Consider the following 19399-nt stretch of genomic DNA (forward strand, 5'->3'; position numbering starts at 1 on the left):
GAAAATAGATTAAAATACTAAATTCCCTAAACGTCCATAGGGAGCTCTGGGGTTTTGTCTGGTGTCCTTCTAAATTACAGAATAATATTAAGAAGGAGGAGGAGAGAAATGATTTAGCTAATGAGTCACATCCATATATAATGTGCCATGCTGAGCTGAAGTCCTTTGATCGCTCCTTTGTCTCCAGCACTACTTCCACTGAGCGGAGCTGGGGGGCACCAGAGGCTGCTCTCCAGCCTCCTCTCTCCCTGCTCCCTCTCGCTCTGCTCTGCCTACCGTAGTCCCCAGTCTGCCTCTCTCTCCTCTGTCCCCCCCTTTTGTGTAGAGAGCTACCCGAATAAATTACCAAGTCTGTGGAAGGGAGGAGGAGGAGGCTGAGGAAGAAGAAGAAGAAGAGGAGGGTATGGAGCAGAGCAGGGGGGCTGGGCCTTGTGCCGGAGGAGTCGGCTTTCAGTCGGTGAGGCGCACGGTGCCATGAAGCGGCTCACACACACACAGACACACACACACGCACACACACCGGCTCTGAGTGGACTGGATGCTGAGGGAAGGAAGGAGCGGAGTTTAAGATCAGCGAGACACTGAGGCGGATCTCTGCGGGGCTGCAGACGGCTCCTCTCCGCTACACTCATCCAGACGCGCTCACCTGACCAGGACGCAAAAAGGAGGAGTGGGACCATCCGAGTCTCATCTGCTGGATTAGAACATCTGTGGAATTGCTACAGCTGTCTTTTTTTCCATTTTGTGTGTGTGTGTGTGTGTGTGGATATTATTTAAAAACAAAAAAAACAAGAAAGGAAAAGGAAAACCAGCTGACCAGCCGGGCTCCAATTCAACATTTTGTGTCCTGCTTGGATTGTCCGTCGCTGAATTGGGAAAAACCGTTTGAATACTAATCAGGTTTTCGGAGGGGGATACCGGGAGCGCACATCCACAGAGCAGAGGACCGGCTCCGATGAATGTAAGTGACAGCTCCTTTATTCTCACCCTCTGTTCTCCGGTGGTGCATCACATCACCGGAGGAGAAACGTGCAGAAAAAATGGGGTGGAAGCGTCTGGTTCTTTTTACGCATAGAAGGGGGGTGCACCCTGCATCTGCACCTTGCATTCAGGAGCCTGTGGGCTGGTCAGGCAGCGTCTGTGACCGTATAGGCCACCAGAGGGGCTACAATAGTATAATAAGATCAATGAATCATGGTGGTGCAGCGTATAGCCCTCGTATTGATTATTGATTGCCATTCACACAGCCCAGCCAGCGAATCAGCCGGGTTGGATGAAAGAGACAAAAAGACCCAGCACCAATGGCTTCCCGTTTAAATCGTATGCCAGACATGAAAGGGATGTTTAATGTCTCATAGACCAGCACAGAGGCTTAATATGGAACTATTTAATAACAGCCAGTCAGTGATTTCTTCCCCAGGGTTGGCAACTTACAGCGAATACACTTTGTTTTGGATGCAGGACAGAAACCACTTAATGGGAAACACCATGAAGTGCGTGAGAGGAGCCAGTACTTTTTTTTTAACTGTTTCCTGGAGAGGGCTTTAGGATGAGTGCAAGGCTTCACTATAGAGATGAGTTAGAGAGAGTGAGAATATGGAGTACAGTTGGCAGCCTTTGAGCAAGGCACTTTATCTACAGGGCAGCAAGGGGTCGAGAGACACAGAAGGAGGTTGTAAGATGATTTCCGGAAATTAAAAACATACTGTTATCTATACTGCTTATCTTTTTGATGGTCGGGGGGGGGGGGGGGGGGGGGGCATATCGCCAGCATATCGAATGGCCAAAATGCAGAAACAACCATTGACACTCACGTTCAAACCTAACATCAATTTACAGTCTTCAATTAACCAAATCCCAATCTGCATGTTGGGAGAAAACCTACATGGACACGTGGAGAACATGCAAACTCCACGTGGAAAGACTCCGGCCAAACCAGGATTTAACTGGGAACCTTCTCACTTTGTTAAATTTAAAAATAAAACCAAATAAATCCTCAGCCTTCTGATTTTCATTGTCTCCACGTGACCCCTGAGGTGATGACGACAGATTTCCGGCAGCCTCAGTTGCAGCAGGTTGGTTTTCAGCACCACAGGAAACGTGCACATAGCGGAATTTTTTGGGCTCAAATCAATATCTGTTGGGTTAATTAGTTTGGGAATCGTGCATGGGCTGAACAGTTTGGGAGTCTCTGATCTACAGGATGATCAGACTCTGCAATAAACCACCTTTAACATACCAGAATAATGAGTCCAATACGATTTTAGGGCATTTTTATTGTCAAGAAAATCGATTCTGACACAACTATGGCATTTTTTCCTAACAAGATGTGTATTTATAGCAGCCAGATCTCTCTGTGTGTGTTTACATGGCCAAAATCTAAAAATGGGAGCCCAGGGGCATATTTAAGCACCTCACCACAATAGTTATTCTCGTCATATCTGGTGTCCACTGGCGTCCTCGGCTCCTGGCTCTCTGCTGTGAGGAGGGAGGGATACAGATCTTTGCATTATTATTACACTATCCACTTACATGGTCCCGTGTGCTCCATGTTCGGCAGAATACGTCGGCCTCGGCCTCAGCGTTTGGTCTGATTACAACCAGTTCGAGTTTGGTTTCTAGTGGAGTGACGAAGCGTGCAGCAAGACGTTTTTCTAACAGGAACCATATGGATATCTGTTGGAGCGCCTGCAACTGAGTAGAGTTTATATTTGCACAAACAAGTCATGATTGCTCACATCAGCTGCTCATGGGAACAGATTGTCCTTTACAGGGGCAATAAAGACAATTTGCCCTATTTAGATATTTAATCAGATTTTTGTTTGATTCATTAAGTCACATTGTCATTTGTAGAGGATGAAAGTGGAAACTGAGCAGAGACCTGAGCTTTGTCTGATGTCGCTGTGGCTCACGGGTGGGAGTGTGGCAGCTGAGGTGACCCCCCTTGACCCCTGACCTCCCAGTGAAAGAGGCCCTTATTCATCTTCATTTACTTGTCAATAACGGCCGTGATGATAAATGCTACTATTGCCATTTGTATTTGTTTTCGACATTGTCAAAGCAAAGAGGTCTGGCCATGCAGCTCAGTGTCGAGTCTCTTTGTCGAGCTTATCCACAAAGTAAACAGGGCGCTGATAACCTTGCACTTCATGTGGTCCTGTGCAGCTGATGATTCTGACTCTACCAGGGTCAGGGGGTGGAAAACACACTCACTTCTTGGACAACAGCATCTGCTACATCACTTTTGTGCATACTAATCCTTTTTCCTGATTCCCATCTTGGCCCATGTGGGTGTAAGTTGGCACAGGGCTGCAGGATTGTGGCCGAAAATCATGACCATGATTATTGTCGAGATCGCAATTATTTAAGGGACATGGTGTTTTTATTGCATCAAAACAAAAATATGCAAAATATCAATAAAACGTTAACAAAATGTTCCATTAAATATGAAAACCACAGAGAACTGCTTTTAGTTTCACATTGTGAAAGACACGACAAATCCCCCAAAGTGAAGCCAAATCGTCTTGATTGACACCTGATGGCTGAATACTATATACAGTTATAAACCCCACCTCCTCCCTGTTAATGGATGGGACATGGACCAATCTAAAAAGTACATGTCAGATAACATTTTCTCATAGATGGTTTCTTCCATTTTAGGAAGTTCCTATCACACTGGTGTATGTCCAGGCAGTTTGGTTTTAATTAGTTTTTGTTGGTATAAAAACAGAGTGCACTTATCGACGGGATCTTGGCTCCATCCCCCGATTGCTACAGCGCAGACTCTGGCTCTAAATACGCAAGATGGCAGCGTTTGTGTCTTGGATGTTTCATCTTCAATTTTAATTAGTGGGAGGTAGTGGAGACACACCATCCATCTTTATATACAGTCTGTGATTAGCATATCTTATCAATATAAGACTTAAAATGAGGTTTACTACTGAACCTGAGTTAAGTGCATCGTCTAGAAGTAAAATACACATCAATTTTTACCTCAAGTTCAGGTTAATTAAAAACAAATAGGCCGTTCCGCTCGCTGCTGTTACTCTTGTCAACTTCCCAAAAGTGAAGCCCGAACATCTCGATATCGCAGTCGATCCTGTTTGTTTAATCGTCGGAGGCCAGAAGCGTGATTGAGATTCACGTTAAATGAATGCTGGCAGCCGCGGGGCATCACCCCTGGCTTGGTCACTGCATCTCATTCAGCTGAGTCAGGCAGAAAAGCAGTTAACCTCAAATCTCTGCATTAACCTTCCGTCAGCTTTGTGTGTGTGTGTGTGTGTGTGTGTGTGTGTGTGTGTTTTTTTCCCATCCAGATGAAATTTAACTCCACCATACACATTCTCTCAGGAGTTTTTCTTGTTTATACGGACTTACAATAGACAATGTGCTTTATTCCTTTGCAAATCTCAAGCAATCTGGGGAGTTTACTTTAAACTCCGCGGATACACAGTGTAATCAAACTGCACATTCGCCACCCACATTGACACTGCAATCCTGCATGTACTGTATACACCGCTGTCCTCTCTGTGGCGCCCGCAAATCCCACATAAGAGGACAAATTTGTATTTTTTCAGTCAAGTTATATTAAGTACGTGACTTTATCCCCTAACTTTCCTCTCCCACAGTCACGTGTCTTGTTCACTTTCAACACAAAGGCCCCACAAGTAAAATACAGAGAGGAGGCGTTTGTGTCGTATCCGCTTCAGCTCATCAACACATATCACGGATGGCTGCCAACAGAGAAAAAATACAGAAAGCATCTTCCCACCCAACTGTCGCAGCTCAAACAAAACAAAAAACGTCTCTAATTGTATCCCTGAAATGTTTTTTCCTGGGTTTTTGTTTTTTGTGCGTGAGAAATCAGCATCTGAGCACAAATATCGGGAAGTGACTCAGAGACTTCCTCGTCCGCTTTCTCCCTCTGTGTGTCACTCATGCACACACACACGTGAAGCATACACACAACATACACTCCTACATATGAGTTTCAGTACCTCTCTCAGATATACCTTTGACCGTGACCTGTATCACAACCGAAACAAAAACCCCAACTCTTAACGCCAGGTGCTTTGTCCTTACCAGTATAGAAAGACAATGCACACACTCGCCACTCTTCCAACTGAATACAATTATTTTCCTCTTTCCAGGCTCCACAAGTAGCCAGTGGAAATATTTACCCTCACTCCGTCATGCTTAGGATCTTGTGTTGGTGTTTATATTCACCTCTCAGACCACCATCCTAGACATAGCACAAACCCCAACACTCAATACTGAGGGGATTTGAATTGATTCTAGTTCATAAGTGGGCATATAAACTGTAACCGGTGGCTGCCGTGCGGCGATGCACGAGGGAGTGTGCGCTTCGGTTTCCTGGAAGGCCGCTTGCATTTGCATCATTCGTTCACAGGAAGGCCAGGCGCTTTATTAATAGCATCAGTTGTAGACTCAGAAAATAAGATTCCCATTGATAAGGAATCCCCCCTTCACTGATTGCTTCACATTTCATTAGCTTTGAGCCTGAGGGCCTTTTGGTTGCCATGACAGCTACAATCACCAATCTCGCTGTGATTATAATCATGAAATTTAATTATGCGGTTGTAAAATTTGAGCTGTGTGTGTGGCGACATGGGGAAACAAAAAGAGGCACCAAATATCACACTGGAGTTAAAACGCAGCTATATCAGGTTGGTTTCTGGTGACGTCTGTAGAAGAGCTTTAAGCACACAGGTGCATTGGCTCGATTGAAATCGTGTAAAGATAAAAGATAATTAAATGATTTCATTTTTGGCCACCTATAACAAAAGGAATTCCTATTTTAAGAGCAGTTACCATTCTTATTTGCTTTTTTCTTTATTCCTTCTGGAACCTAGGAGATAATGTTTGAATTATGAGGTATGAGACCTCACATCTAAAGTTATACCTCATCTTTTACCTCGAACTAGGCCTGGGTGATACAATGATATCCTCAGTATATCCCGAGGGGCTGGATGTGAGAACACAAATGTCCGAGTCAGGTGCTGAGGACATTCTCTGGAGTTTTATCCTACTGGCCCCCTAGTAAAATCTCCAGAGAATGTCAGAGTGAGCCCACGTGAGAACACAGCAGGAGGATTAACCTCAAGCGATTGTGAGTGTTGACGATGATTCTAACAAGTGATGAAAGAATATAAATATCCAAGGATGGAAAAGAGGTTCCATCCACGTAGAAGACCCAGACGAAGAATCTCCTGCAAATGCGAAAATCCAGACCCTGATGTGTGGACAACTTCCAGATTTCATGTTTGACCAAATGTGACAAGAATCGTGATAATTATCGATATTGAGTGATATGGTATTGTTTATCCTGATAATATTTCTGACCATATCATCCAGCCCAAGCTCGAACTGAAGCTTCTTTTCCTGACAGTTTACTTTACTCTTTCCCTCGAGCGGATACAGACCTTAACGTCCTACGTACAGTATGAACAGCCCTCTGACTGCTCCTCTGGAGAAGATATTACTGTTTGACGGACTCGCCCAAACCAAACGTGGAGCTTGGAATTGGTGAAATTCCCCTTTTTGTTTGTTCTGAGGCCCAGATGTGAAGGAACTGGCTTTGTCGTTATTCATGGTTCTTATCCAGGCAGTTTGGAATCCTGTTAGTTTAATGATCAGGTCAGCGGAATGGGAAATACTACAGAATCTGACCGAAAGATATTCTTAACAGTTTACGGCGATAGGTGCAGTCTGCAATGGTTTCTGGAGCCGTTCCACTGTCCTTCAAAAAGTTTCATATGACTCCAGTTGCTTGTGTATAAGCTTCAAATTTGACAACCAATTCAAATTCTAACTGGCCAATGTAGCAAAAACCAGGCCCTTCGCTGGCTCAGGATGGGGATCTGGTATAACGCTGGCTGGATGTGGGTCATTATGCTCCTGGAGGAAGCTGCAGATGGAAGTCCTCTAAAGTCCTGGTGTTGTCTCGAGTTTCCCCATCCTGTGCTTTCCCCCCGCTGTGGGTTGGAGCTGTGACACTGGCTCCCGGGTGCCAAAGAGCGTTGGAACTCTGGCTTTCTCGTTATTGCAGTGGATGGATGAAAGAAGCGTGTGTGTTTCTCTGCGTGCACGGCATGCAAGCAGATGTGTGGCCTCAGAGTTTACCTGTGTGGTTGATAGAGATATGTCAACAGGTCTGCAAATAATGACGATTCCCAACAGCGATTAATGGTTGAGGCTATAAAATGTCTAAGTTCAGTGATAAACACTCTTTTTTCCAAAACTCAGAACAAACTTATCCCACGTATAATTGTATAAAACATTGTACATCTTCACATTTGCACAATTTGAAGCAGAAGGTTGTCAACCCTCTGAAAACGGACGTCTCACGGGTAAATTGGAAATAAATAGAAACCATAACAGCTAGAACATCCATTCTTTTAGACCCAGGAAGCTAAAGGCGAATTCATAGTTTGTGTGTCCACCAGTCCTGGTGACTAAAATGTTGTCATCCAGCCATGTCCGCTTGTGGACGACCGCATGCAGCCAAAGATTTGCCACCGCGTTGACTGTACACGTCGAGGTACACGGCACAACCAACAAGTGTGCAACTCTCAACATACACGTAACGCTGAAAGAATGGTCAACCCTTAAGGCCTTTGTCTTCGTCACATTCTTCACTCGGGATGAGATCATTGCGGCAGTTTTATTGACTCATGGAACCTTTTAGCTCAGATTGTACAGAGTTTAGAGGTGTTAAGCATTTGAATATTCTACAATTGGAAGACCTTTTTCTATTGTAGAGTTCAAAGCGTTAATAAAGTTTCCGTCAATCCAGTCATTATTGTTCCAGCCAGCAGAGCCTGTCACCTCTTCAGACCTTTTTTCCGATTCCTCCCTGTTGAGGAGATGACGTTGCTCCGGCCCGTGCGTCGTACACGCTCACATTTCTGAATAAACTGATTTCATTATAGTTGTTGGAAGGGATAAATATGCGGATGCCTCTGAGAAAAAGATGAATGAAACATGGTAACTGCTGCCCATCTGCTCCGCTTGATGGATGAGAGGTGTCTGAGTGCGAAAGGCGAGCAGGCAGAGGAGAGGGAGCGAGAGGAAGAGAGAGCCCGTCTGCGTAGCGTCACATGTGTTTTTAATGAAGTCGGCGAGATGATCTGAGCTTCTGGTACAACTTCAAACACTCGCACGGAGCCGAGAGCTGCATGTAGGGCACCGCGGCTCAGGAAGAGCGACGTGTTATGCAAGTTAAGGTGTGAGACCAAAGGAGATGAAGGTTTTTCCTTTGGACAACTTAGACACTGAAACATGTGACCTTTATTCACAACAAGAAAGGCAATTCTGTGATGTTTCCCATTGATTCTTGACACTACTCATCAGCTCAGGAGTGAGACTCAAACTCATCACAGCTCACGTCTGGGCCCTTTTATCACTTAATCATCAATAACTGAGGAGAGTTGACGTCTGTTTAACCCTGTGGAATAAATTAAAACAAAGACAGACGGACTTAATTCGCAGGCTTACCACAAGAAATATAATGGCGTAACACGATACAAAGGCATTCTCCTGGAGCAGCAGCTGCTGGCGTGCCACTGACCCGGGAGTTGATGGAGAATTTAATAACTAATAAGCCAAGTTGCTGTTTCTCTATTCTGAGCTGGAGATGAGTAATTGCAGATTTTAATTGAAAAACCCACCAGAAATGGAGAAAATCAAGGAAGGAAGATACCTTCTCTCTTTTTCTTTTTCACCCTTAAATAATAGTTGTTCACTTGCAGACTGGAGATACACTATATAATTACTTATATTGATATACATGTGTTTTACCGAAACAATAACATGACCCGGTATGACTTTGTGTGTGGTTTGCTGTCGGGCCACGTTGCTGATGATTTCAATGGGTGGAATGCAAAGAGATTGAAGTGTGTATTCGACTGTGTTTGTGTGTGTGTGTGTGTGTGTGTGTGTGTGTGTGTGTGTGTGTGTGTGTGTGTGTGTGTGTGTGTGTGTGTGTGTGTGTGTGTGTGTGTGTGTGTGTGTGTGTTGACGTTAAAGATGGCTCTTTGGCTTCTCTTCTCCTGACCCTGTTTTGGCTATTAGCTGACGGTTTATTTTTCCTTCTTTGAACTTTGAACAAAAATACCGTCCTCGCAAAAAGTTTAGCGTTTGTTTTAAAAGTTTTAAGCTTCAGGAGTTGTGACAGGGTTAAGGTTGGGGTAAAGGTTGAAGCGAGGCATTCGAGGTTGGAAAAATCCTCCAGGGAATTAATGTAAGTCAATACATCGTCCTTACAAGTGTCTAGTGCTGCAAACACACGCACAGAAACCAAGTCATTGGGGAATTACATGCGATGCAGATTTTAATTAATAATTTGTTTATAATCGCAGTATAATCAACTCTGAGGTGTCAGTGTTTGTTCGCCTTGGATTTAAATCCCATTAACATCGGAATATAGTGATAAGACCAAAATACTCGCCAGTAGGGAACCATAGCGGTTATGTGTGCAGCTTATTTTATTACAATATGGAGCCAAAATGGATCCATTAAGTGCTTGTTTGTACATTTTAATGCCTTCCACGTTCAAAACTGACAGGGATTTTCTGGTGTTTAATTGCTTCCAGATAATTCTCTGGTTTTTCACCTCAGCGGATTGAATGGACGTTCTTAGACAAAGATCCACTCATTAATGGGGAAATGGTTTGTTTGAGTTGCCGAGGACATTTATCTGCGTTTCACCAGTGAGGTAATAATGTTTGACGGACAGGCATGGACACAGCTCGACAACTTGCCCTTGTGGGATATTAAACACGCTCTGATGGGGAGGGGCGTTGACTGATGGGCGATGGCAGCTGCTGCTTCACCTTCAGGGACATCTCCCGACACACATCTTTTTTTAAATTCCTCTTTCAACTCTTGCCATCGACGTTTTGTTTTGAAGTCATCGTGTCACTCATCGCCGCGTCACTTTCTTTTACTTCCTACCTGCTTTCTCTCTTAAAAACTAATCTGCAGACACAAACAAACACAGAAACCACTGGTTCCTGTGGCGTGGCCTTGAAGGTTAAGAGGACAGTGAATCTCCCTGCCTGTGTTTTCACTTGCTCGAGGGCACATTATTTATATGTGCACTTCAGCACTCGCTCAGACTAAGTTTAACTTCTTTGCGTTTCTTGTATCTTGTATCTAATCAAACTGTAGCTCCCTTTCTTCCACGTCTCACTCACTGTATTGTTCTCGTCCTCCTTCTGGCCTGTGGGGCAGTAAAATCTGGGACGTTGTGTCACACGGGACCTGGTGTGTGTGCGACGGTTTTCCAGCTTGACAGCCACTGTGCGGGTAAATAAACAAATCTGAGTCATCACACCAGCTTTGAGTTGTCATGCTGCTGCTGCGACAGAGTCTCACTGACTTATGAGGTTGTTTTTTCCAAGCTAATACCCCCGTGGACGCCAGTATGAATGTTGGTGGAGAGATGTTGGTGTAGCCATCTTATAGTTGTGCTGATAACTTGACCTAATACTCACACACTACAGATTGAATGAGTCAAATCCAGTCCATAGCTGTGTCTCAATTTGGAGGTCGTATCTTTCATCGGCTGCATCTGTAAAACGATTGTGTCCCAGCGGCCCCGAGCAACAGAGGCTCCACTGGGTGGGTCCAACATATCCCATGATTCAGTGCGCTTCAAAGAGGCAATGACAGAAAAGAGCGAGGGTCGAAAACGTCATGCTAACTATGTTTTATTAAGTTCAGCTACACCACAGTACAGATATGTTGATCAGGGAGAAAAACAAAGTTAGCATCTTATGTAGCTAGCTAACATGACGTCAGCCTGTTTCTCAGTTATTTAAGTATATTTTATCAGATTATTTAAATTTTCCCAGGCGTGTTCACTTCTTAGTGTCCCCTGGAAACACTTGTTGTTGTTTGTGTTGTGAGAATCTGGTTGTGTTGCGAGTATTTGGTTGTATTTCGAGTATTTGGTTGTGTTTTGAATATTTGTTTGTGTTGCGAGTTATTGGTTGTGTTGTGAGTATTCGATTGTATTGTTAGTATTTAGTTGACTTGTGGGTATTTGGTTGTCTTGTGAGTATTTGGTTGCCTCGTTAGTGTTTTCTATTTGGCGTGCATGTGTTCTCAAACTGATCAAGATATTTTCCCCATTTCCATATGCTGTGTCTATTTGAATGTGTTTTCCCATGTGTTGAGCTCTCAGGGCCACCGTACACATGACTGTAACGAGCACTCAGGACCTGATGAGGGTTTCCTCGCGTGCAAAGAATGGGAAGCGACACACTAAAACGTACTTTATTGGAAAATATCTTAAATAGCACAGACAGAACTCAAAATGACGACATGTAACTTACAACCAGGACCGGCCTTTTATGGCTGAGAATAAAACAAAAGTTAAACAACAAGTCAGCGCTTTAACCTAATTTTCATCGCTTCGTTTCACATCCAAATGAGAGTGTGGAGCCAAACCATGAAAAAAAAAAGAAAATCACTTTCCAAATACCTCTGGTTTGGAACAGAAAATGTTCACATGTAATCAACATTAATGTCCGTGATTGGAGAACGAGGCCAGTGTCTTCTTTTCACTCCTTATCCATTCTTCTCAGCAGACTGGTGCAAATACTTCAACATGAAAACTAAGTGTGGACTTGAGCCTCAGACTTTTGATCTTAGTCGGCTCCTGGCACCGAGGCTCGCTCTCACTGTGAACTGACGAGTCTGATGACGTGGTCCCCCCTGCTCCCCCCCCCCCCCCCCCCCCCCATCCTCTGCAGCCTCACTGATGTCACCGACATGGTCGCTTATGTAGGAAATTTAGGTCATAAAATGAATCTCCAGAGCAGCATTACATGGACAGAGTTTAAAACAAAAGCTTTTCCCATTGTTAAGGTAAACTGGGGAAAATGTTACAGCTTTTTTCCTCTTCAGAATTATCGGTTTAAATCTGAATTATACAGGAAAAAGAACAGAGGAAGAAAATAAAAGATTCTAGTAATGATCGGATTGGAAAAACCATGTATAACGATACTGGTACTAAATCAATACTGGGTTCCAGTGGCTAAACAGTGCCAGGAATTATACTTTTGTTTAAAAGAAGCACAAAACTACAGGATTTTTCATTGCAAAGGCAAAATTAGAAGTTGAAATATATATATATCAATGGGTACCAGTTTAAAGAATTCTTACTTTAAACTGCTAAACCTTTACTAAATTGACATAACAAAATTACATCATATGTAAAACCTAACCTAACTATAATAGTTTAACATTAAATAACAGTTTCAGTGCTTTACAAAGAAAATGGAGCATCCCTCTGCTTTCCAATGTATCCCGTGTGTGGCCTGGTGATTCACTAAGTTTGACGAGTTCCTCAGTTTCCCGGGAATTGTTTTCAAGCATTTGCTGCACATCCAGGTGTCGGAAATCTTTTGGCGTGAAACACAGACACACTTTCAACCGTTTAGCTTCAGGCATGTTGTTGTTGTGTCAATGTTCACCAGGCACGTGCGGTGATGTTTATGTTGCCTGTAAGCGGGGAAGCTACTTCCGTACAGAGCTCAGGCACTGATATCGGCGTCGTTATTCGTAATAACCGGCCGTGTAGGAACTAGATTTCTGTACACAACCCTAATAAGTTGCTTGATGACTACTCAGCTGGAGGAAAGCTGAACTTCAGGTCAATTTTCCTGACGTCTTCTTCACCCGTCCCTTTTGCATTATGTATTCGTGGCTGGTTTGGTTGTCAGAATGTGTCAAAGCAACAGTTTGAGCCACAGTGAAGAGCAGCCAAGCAACTGGGCCTCACTTCATCATGATTAATTCAGACTTACGTCCTCTACAGTCCCCGTCACCACAAACCAGATAGGTTGGGTTTCACGTGTTGTGAGAGCTTTTACGACTCCAGGATTCCTCCGGGTGATGCTGTCGTGAACTCTCTCTCATGTGTAGTTGCATAAATATTGATTGCGCCTCAGTGCAGCACGTGCATGTATATTTCAGTGTGTGTGTGTAACAGTCCAGACACCAGTGGTCGTTTGGCTGTCTGAGGCGGCTGGTGCTGTGATACTTAAGAACTGGGGTGGGGGATCCTTTTTCCTATCAAGGGCCATTTCAATTTTTATGACACCCTTCGAGGCCCGTACTTAATTATTGAACACATACATCACACTAACCAAACAACTGGACCTGCTTCTCATCGGCGAGGTGTCTGATGTCAGATGGTAGTGATGATGATGATGATGCTTGCAGCTGGTTTTCCAGGTGTGGGTCAGTCGGCCTGTAGCGAAGCTGAGCAGTGATCCCATTCTAGTAGCCCCTTTTGTAAAAGTTGTTTGATGGGTGCCCTGAGCTTAACGTTATCCAAGCGCATTTATCCTTGCAGCCCATCACTCTGAATTCGTCCCTGCAAACATGGCACACTAGCTTATCTTTTAAAAAGTAAAAAAAGTGTTCATTTTCTTGGAAAGCGCAAAATTCTGCGTGTACTTTTCTTTTGTTGACAGTCGTCATGTTAAAAGGAACTGAGTAAACAAACTATACAACAGTACACACACACACACACACACACACACACACACACACACACACATATATTTATACACGCACCGTGCTGGTGACAGCTGGGGTTAGAAATGGGACGTCTATATCCAGGGATCTGGGGAAAGGCAATTCTAGGGGAGACGGGGGTCATAGTTGTCGGCCCCCTAAACACACATAACCCAAACGACATGAAAACTGAGATGCAAAGCATTCCTCCATCCTCTCACCCCCCCCCCCCCCCCCCCCCCCCCAGACTCTCACCCCTTCCGTCCCTCTTCTCACAAAGCTTTTTTACCACTGCAGACTGCTGAAGCCTTTTTTTTTTTTCACCACAACCTAACCTAACCTTTAATTCTCGGTCATTTAAAGATTTGGTGTTGCTCTAGCCACGCTGTAACTGAACACTTGCTGAGAGCAGTCAAAATAATCTTTTATGCCCTGAAATGGCACCAAAACTAAATCAACCTAGTGTCTTTAGAGCACATGTGTGACATGGATTGGGGGGGGAAAGAAAGGCGTTGCAAGATGTGAAGTTCTTTCAGAAATCAGATTGTTGTACCTGCAATTGTTGTAGGCATACTTCTGATGTTGTGTATTTCATTTTGACAGCCTTCCCCTTTATTCTTTATAACTCTCCTCAGTGTAACTTCACTGTCGATCCCAGGATTTGCCTGCAGTGTTCGCTCTGTGTGACACAGAAGCTGCTGCAGGGCTGTCAACCACCTCCCGGCCAGACCTCTCAACCGCCGAGGAACCAGTCGCATGCAACCTTTCGCCGTTCCATCAACACACAAGAAACATAGCTGAGATACAGGCAGTACGGAGTGGCCATTTATTACTTGGAACTTCGTGACTTTGGGTCCTGTTTAGCTTGGCCACGGGTAGCTATGGCGTGCCCAACTAGATCTGCTAAATCCATTAAAGGGGATGGACTGAGGGAAGGTGGGAGGAGGGGCCACGGGAGGGATACAGGGAGATAGAGGGGCCCGTTAAGAATTGGCACTGCACGAGGAAAAGCCATCCCTCACAACCGAGATACGACAGCACAAACACACTCACACACACACACACAGTCGACCACTTTAAATGGTCACATCCTATAGAAAACACCCTGGTTTTCTATTATATGGTAACAGTACTTAAGAGCGGAGGCCCCTGTATTTGAGGCTTTGAGGCTTGTGCACAGAAGAGGCAGATTATGGGGGTGCAATGCCAGATATAATGTGGCTGAGACTGCTTGGAGCCCACTGGGTCCGTCCTGCCTGTCAGTGTGGTCGCGCAGAGATGATGTCACCTTCTGCATGCACATGTGTTGTGCAGCCATACAGAGCAACACACATGTAAAAACCCATTTCACCAGACAGGTTGAAAGTTGCTGGATTTCTTGCATTTTAGAAGATTTTTTTGTGTGCATTTGAACTAGTAGAAATATAATTGTTGGTGAACGTTACACGGAGCGCCACTAGAGGGAAAGAGTCATGTGGCTGTCTCTCACTCCACTGACCATCTGTTAAAGCAGGTATCCTGTCAACATGAGCTATACTTTAGCGACCTGCTCCCTCCATCCCTCTCCAGCTTGTGTTCTCCAGGACAAACACCAGTGTATTGCAGTACATGTCGAAGGGGGACGATGATGTCATGGACCGACTGCTCGCTGACAATGACAAATTGCAGCCGTGAGATCTGTTCATCAATATAACCTCTCACTGACTCAGCTGAGGCAAAGAGGGGAGTGAGGACGTAAGACGGAAAAATAAAACACTGTCACACTTTGGCATACACCCATTCTGACTTTTATTTTTCAATCTCAAGGTTCACCTGCGCAGCTCAGAGGTCCCGAAAGACGAATCAAACTGTAATCACGCCCCAGTTTATGTAACTTTGTGTCCTGAATCTAATCTTTCCATTTCTCCTCTTTGTTCTTTTCTTTCCTTGGCGTTCTCAATGGCTGCATTATGATTCTGTGCTCAGGGCCTCACAAGGGCCGAGCTGTGACTCTGAATTTCCCTTTCAGCAGTACGAGGCCTTCTCTTCATCATCACGCCCCTAATTATCTCTACCAGACCTCTTTTTTTTTTTATAGCCACTCTCCTTTTTTCTATTTCCTCCAACTCTATTGAAGACAGACAAACACTCACCACTTTGCCACACAACAAAAGAAGGGTGTGTACGCAGCCTGCATGGGCTCAGTCTTAGCTTTCCTCATTGTGTGGGAGTGCAGCAACTGTCCAGAGCAGCCGTCTGGACCAGATGTAGAGGTCAGTGACTGTACCACAGGGCCCAGTATTCGTGTCCCTCTCCCTGTCCCAGTGGAGCTATATACTTTATTAATCTCCCCTCCTCAGGGGCCACAGAGACGACTGCAGGCGGCCAGGGTCATTAGAAAGGTTGCAGCAGGATCCATTAGATCTATTTTAATTATAACCTGTGCCAAGGAGGTTATGGTTTCGTCTCCGTTTGTTTGTCTATTAGTAAACAGGATTACGCATTAACTACTGGAAGGATTACCGCAGAACTTGCTGGAAGGATGTGGTATGGGTCAGGGAAGAAGCTAATAAATTTTAGTGCACATCCTGGTCAGGAAACAGATCAGTTTTTCAACATTTTCGTAGTTGCTGTTGGTATTGATTAGTGCTTAAATGTGGTTTTATAAGGGTATAAGCTTTGTTTAGCCACTGTAAGGTTACACATAGGGATGGAAGCCTGTAACTACCACCAATGACAAACAAAGAAAAATAATGTGGCCTTAGTTATAGGCTAGTCATAATCCAAGGGGACTGTTGGGCTTTGTTGGAGGTACGTGCTCTACTCAGTGCAATTCTAGTTTGTATTGTACTATCTGTAATAATTAGAATTGCCCTCCGGGGACAAATAAAGTTGTTTTGAATTGAAATGAAAGTCTTTCAGAATGGCATTTGCTCATTAGAATTAATGTACGTAAACAAACATTATAAATTAGAAAGGTGGTGTTTATATTCTTTTGTATAGAAGATAGTAGTCTTACCATCAGTCTGCAAGAAACCCAGTGTATAAGCTTTTTTATGTGTGAGGGTGAATGCTTCAGTTCAATGTATGTGCAGATTCTGCAGCCGGCAGCATAGCGGCGTTCTCTCGAGAGGTGGCAGACATTCCTAAACTTAACTGTCCAGATTATACATGCACTGTGGGAGTGATTGTCTGGGTGAATATATCTGGCCAGCAAAGGGCCAACACCCTCCACTGATAACTAGCCCCCTCTCTGCTCCTGGCCTGTAATACACATCCATACTTTTTTCGATCATTTGTTCCAAAGATTAGCTAATCGAGGCAGAACTTGTTCACATTCCAGAGTTTAGGTATTAATGCTCAGATTAATGGAGGAGATTGTTGAAAAGCAGCATCCCCCTACTCTCAAAGTGTGATGAATGAGTGGTGTCAGGGTTGGTTGGCTCTCCTCATTGCAGGATGTTTTCACGAGTTATTCGCCCCATAAATCTTTCATTATAATTAGTAGAACATGCTTTTAGATATGCTGGACTAATTTAGAACATAATCGAAATATTTGTTGAAGTCATCGACGGTCACAACAAGCATCTACTAGATCTCGTGAGAGTTTAGTGCATCCGGACAGGTTAACCTTGCCAGCGCAGTTAAGAGCCTATTTCCAGAATTTTATGGTACTGCGCAGAAGTATGTGTGTCAAACGTGGGTCAAGTACCATTTGCAAATAATTACTGGTGTTTGTCTTAACTTGCTGGAAGCACCAGATGGTGGCTTTGCTGCAGGATAACTCACATAGTGTCACGTGAGTTTGAGATTGCCTTTTAAACTCTCGTGATTACCTTTCTTGTGCCATCCGATGAAGGATATCCACATTAAAGCAGACATCAACAATTTGTGTTTGAACCCGTACTGACGCATGACTTTATGAACAGTTACAGTGAGTGTATCTGTTTGTGATTAGGCTTAGTTTATGGCTGAGAAGATTGATTTAGCATTAGCATGAGAGGAATATTATCTTTATGGATTTGTGCATGATTTAGAGTTTGGGGAACATGGAAGCTAAGCTTACAGTCTTAAATGTCTGTTTCTTTCCCATGAAGGAGCTATAGACTTACTTACCCATGCATTCCGACATGTGTGTGTATGTATGTGTAGGCATTTTGCTATCGTGATCTGTGTTGGACATAAAAATATTTTTGATGCTCATTTTAATGACTTTTAAGCGTTTTCTCGTGGGATTTCAGGGAAGCTTTGAAATGTTCTCACCCAGTGAATAAAATTTGTTATCCTTCAGATAAATATAGTTTATGATTCTGTCCTCAGTACGGTTTAAGCCAGTGTGGATCCTGGACAGACTTAGACTTCCATTTCCACACTTTGTCAGATCTTCATGATCCAGGAGTTCTTTCCAAAATGTTATATATATACCCCTTTTATGGGGCAAAAGCTGAAGTTCACCAGGCAGTGTTTTTAACATTTGTTCTGGATTGTAAAAGTGTTCGCACATTGTCTTGCAAAGATTTAAGATACAGGCTCCACTTAAGAAAAAAAAAAAAAAATATTTTTTTTTTTTCATTTTTTGCAAACACAGCAACTGAATTTTTTAAAGATGTTTCCAGTGTGAGAATGAAGAAAGGGTTTCAGTTACTCAATCTAAAATAGACTCTTTCTCTGTTTTTCTTATCCCAGGTGTAGCAGAACCCAACCATGCCAATAACAAGTAAAGGGTCGAGACGGCGGGCTTGGGTCAGCGGACCCTGTGTGCCTCTCTGGCGGTGGAAGCCGCTCTATCTCTGCATTGTCCTTGTTGTTATTCAGTTTACAACCGTCCATGGAGCGTTGGAGCTCCAGCTGGATGAAGAGCAGCCTGCTGGGACCATTGTTGGGGATATCAGTGCCGGGTTACCACCTGGTGAAACTGCAAGTCTTTACTTCATCTCAGACCATGAAGGCACAGGTGTTGGCAATGATCTCAACATTGACGAAACCACTGGCATCATCACCACCGCTCGCCGCCTGGACCGCGAGCAGAGGGACCACTACAGCTTCATCGCTGTGACAATGACAGGAGTCACGATCGAGGTGTCAGTCACTGTCAACGACATCAACGACCATGTGCCTGTGTTCCCTAAAGAGAAAGCCGTTCTCAAGATTCCTGAGCACACAGCAGTGGGGACAAGGTTTTCCCTGGAACCTGCGACTGATGCAGACAAGGACCAGCTGACTATCCAAGGCTATGCGATTAAAGAGGGCAATGTAGGCCAGGCATTCAGACTGGAGACCAAAAGAGCCACTAACAAGGTGCTGTATCTGGACCTGGTGGTCAATGGGCCACTGGACAGGGAGAAACGCTCATCCTACAGCCTTGTACTGGAGGCATTTGATGGGGGCTCGCCTAAAAAGATGGGATCCATGAGCCTGGAAGTGACAGTGACCGACATCAACGATCATGCGCCGTTGTTCAATCAGAGCAGATACCACGCCATTATCTCTGAAAGTCTTCCACAAGGAAGTAGCATCCTACAGGTTTGTATACTGTTATCAGTATTTCTGTAGTTTCTCATCTATTCAGTAATAGTCCTTCCCTCAATAAATCCAGGGGACTCATTTTAACTTCTGTGTCCGACTTCCTTGTCTTTGTAGGTGTTTGCAACGGACGAGGATGAGAGCGATAATGGTCTGGTGCTTTATGAAATCAACCGGCGTCAGAGTGACCCTGACCGCTACTTCGTCATGGACGTAAAGTCAGGGGTCATCACCTTGAATAGGCCCCTGGACTATGAGCTGAAGAGGGTCCATGAACTGGTGGTCCAGGCCAGGGATAACGCCAGCCAACCTGAAGTAATTTTAACAATGAATCAGAAACCTATTA

General features: G+C 44.2%; 1 protein-coding gene across 1 annotated transcript in view; it reads left to right on the forward strand.

Annotated features, from left to right (window-relative positions):
* The first annotated feature begins 255 nt into the window (after positions 1-255).
* The window catches only part of dchs1b (dachsous cadherin-related 1b), a 90051-nt gene continuing 70907 nt past the window's right edge, over positions 256-19399 (forward strand). The window contains 3 exon segments of the mRNA XM_034606624.1: positions 256-961; positions 18217-19053; positions 19171-19368. Of these exon segments, the coding sequence (XP_034462515.1) occupies positions 18235-19053; positions 19171-19368 (1017 nt within the window). The 5' untranslated portion in view covers positions 256-961; positions 18217-18234.

Source organism: Hippoglossus hippoglossus, chromosome 14 (assembly GCF_009819705.1).
Source record: "Hippoglossus hippoglossus isolate fHipHip1 chromosome 14, fHipHip1.pri, whole genome shotgun sequence".
Lineage (NCBI taxonomy): Eukaryota > Metazoa > Chordata > Actinopteri > Pleuronectiformes > Pleuronectidae > Hippoglossus > Hippoglossus hippoglossus.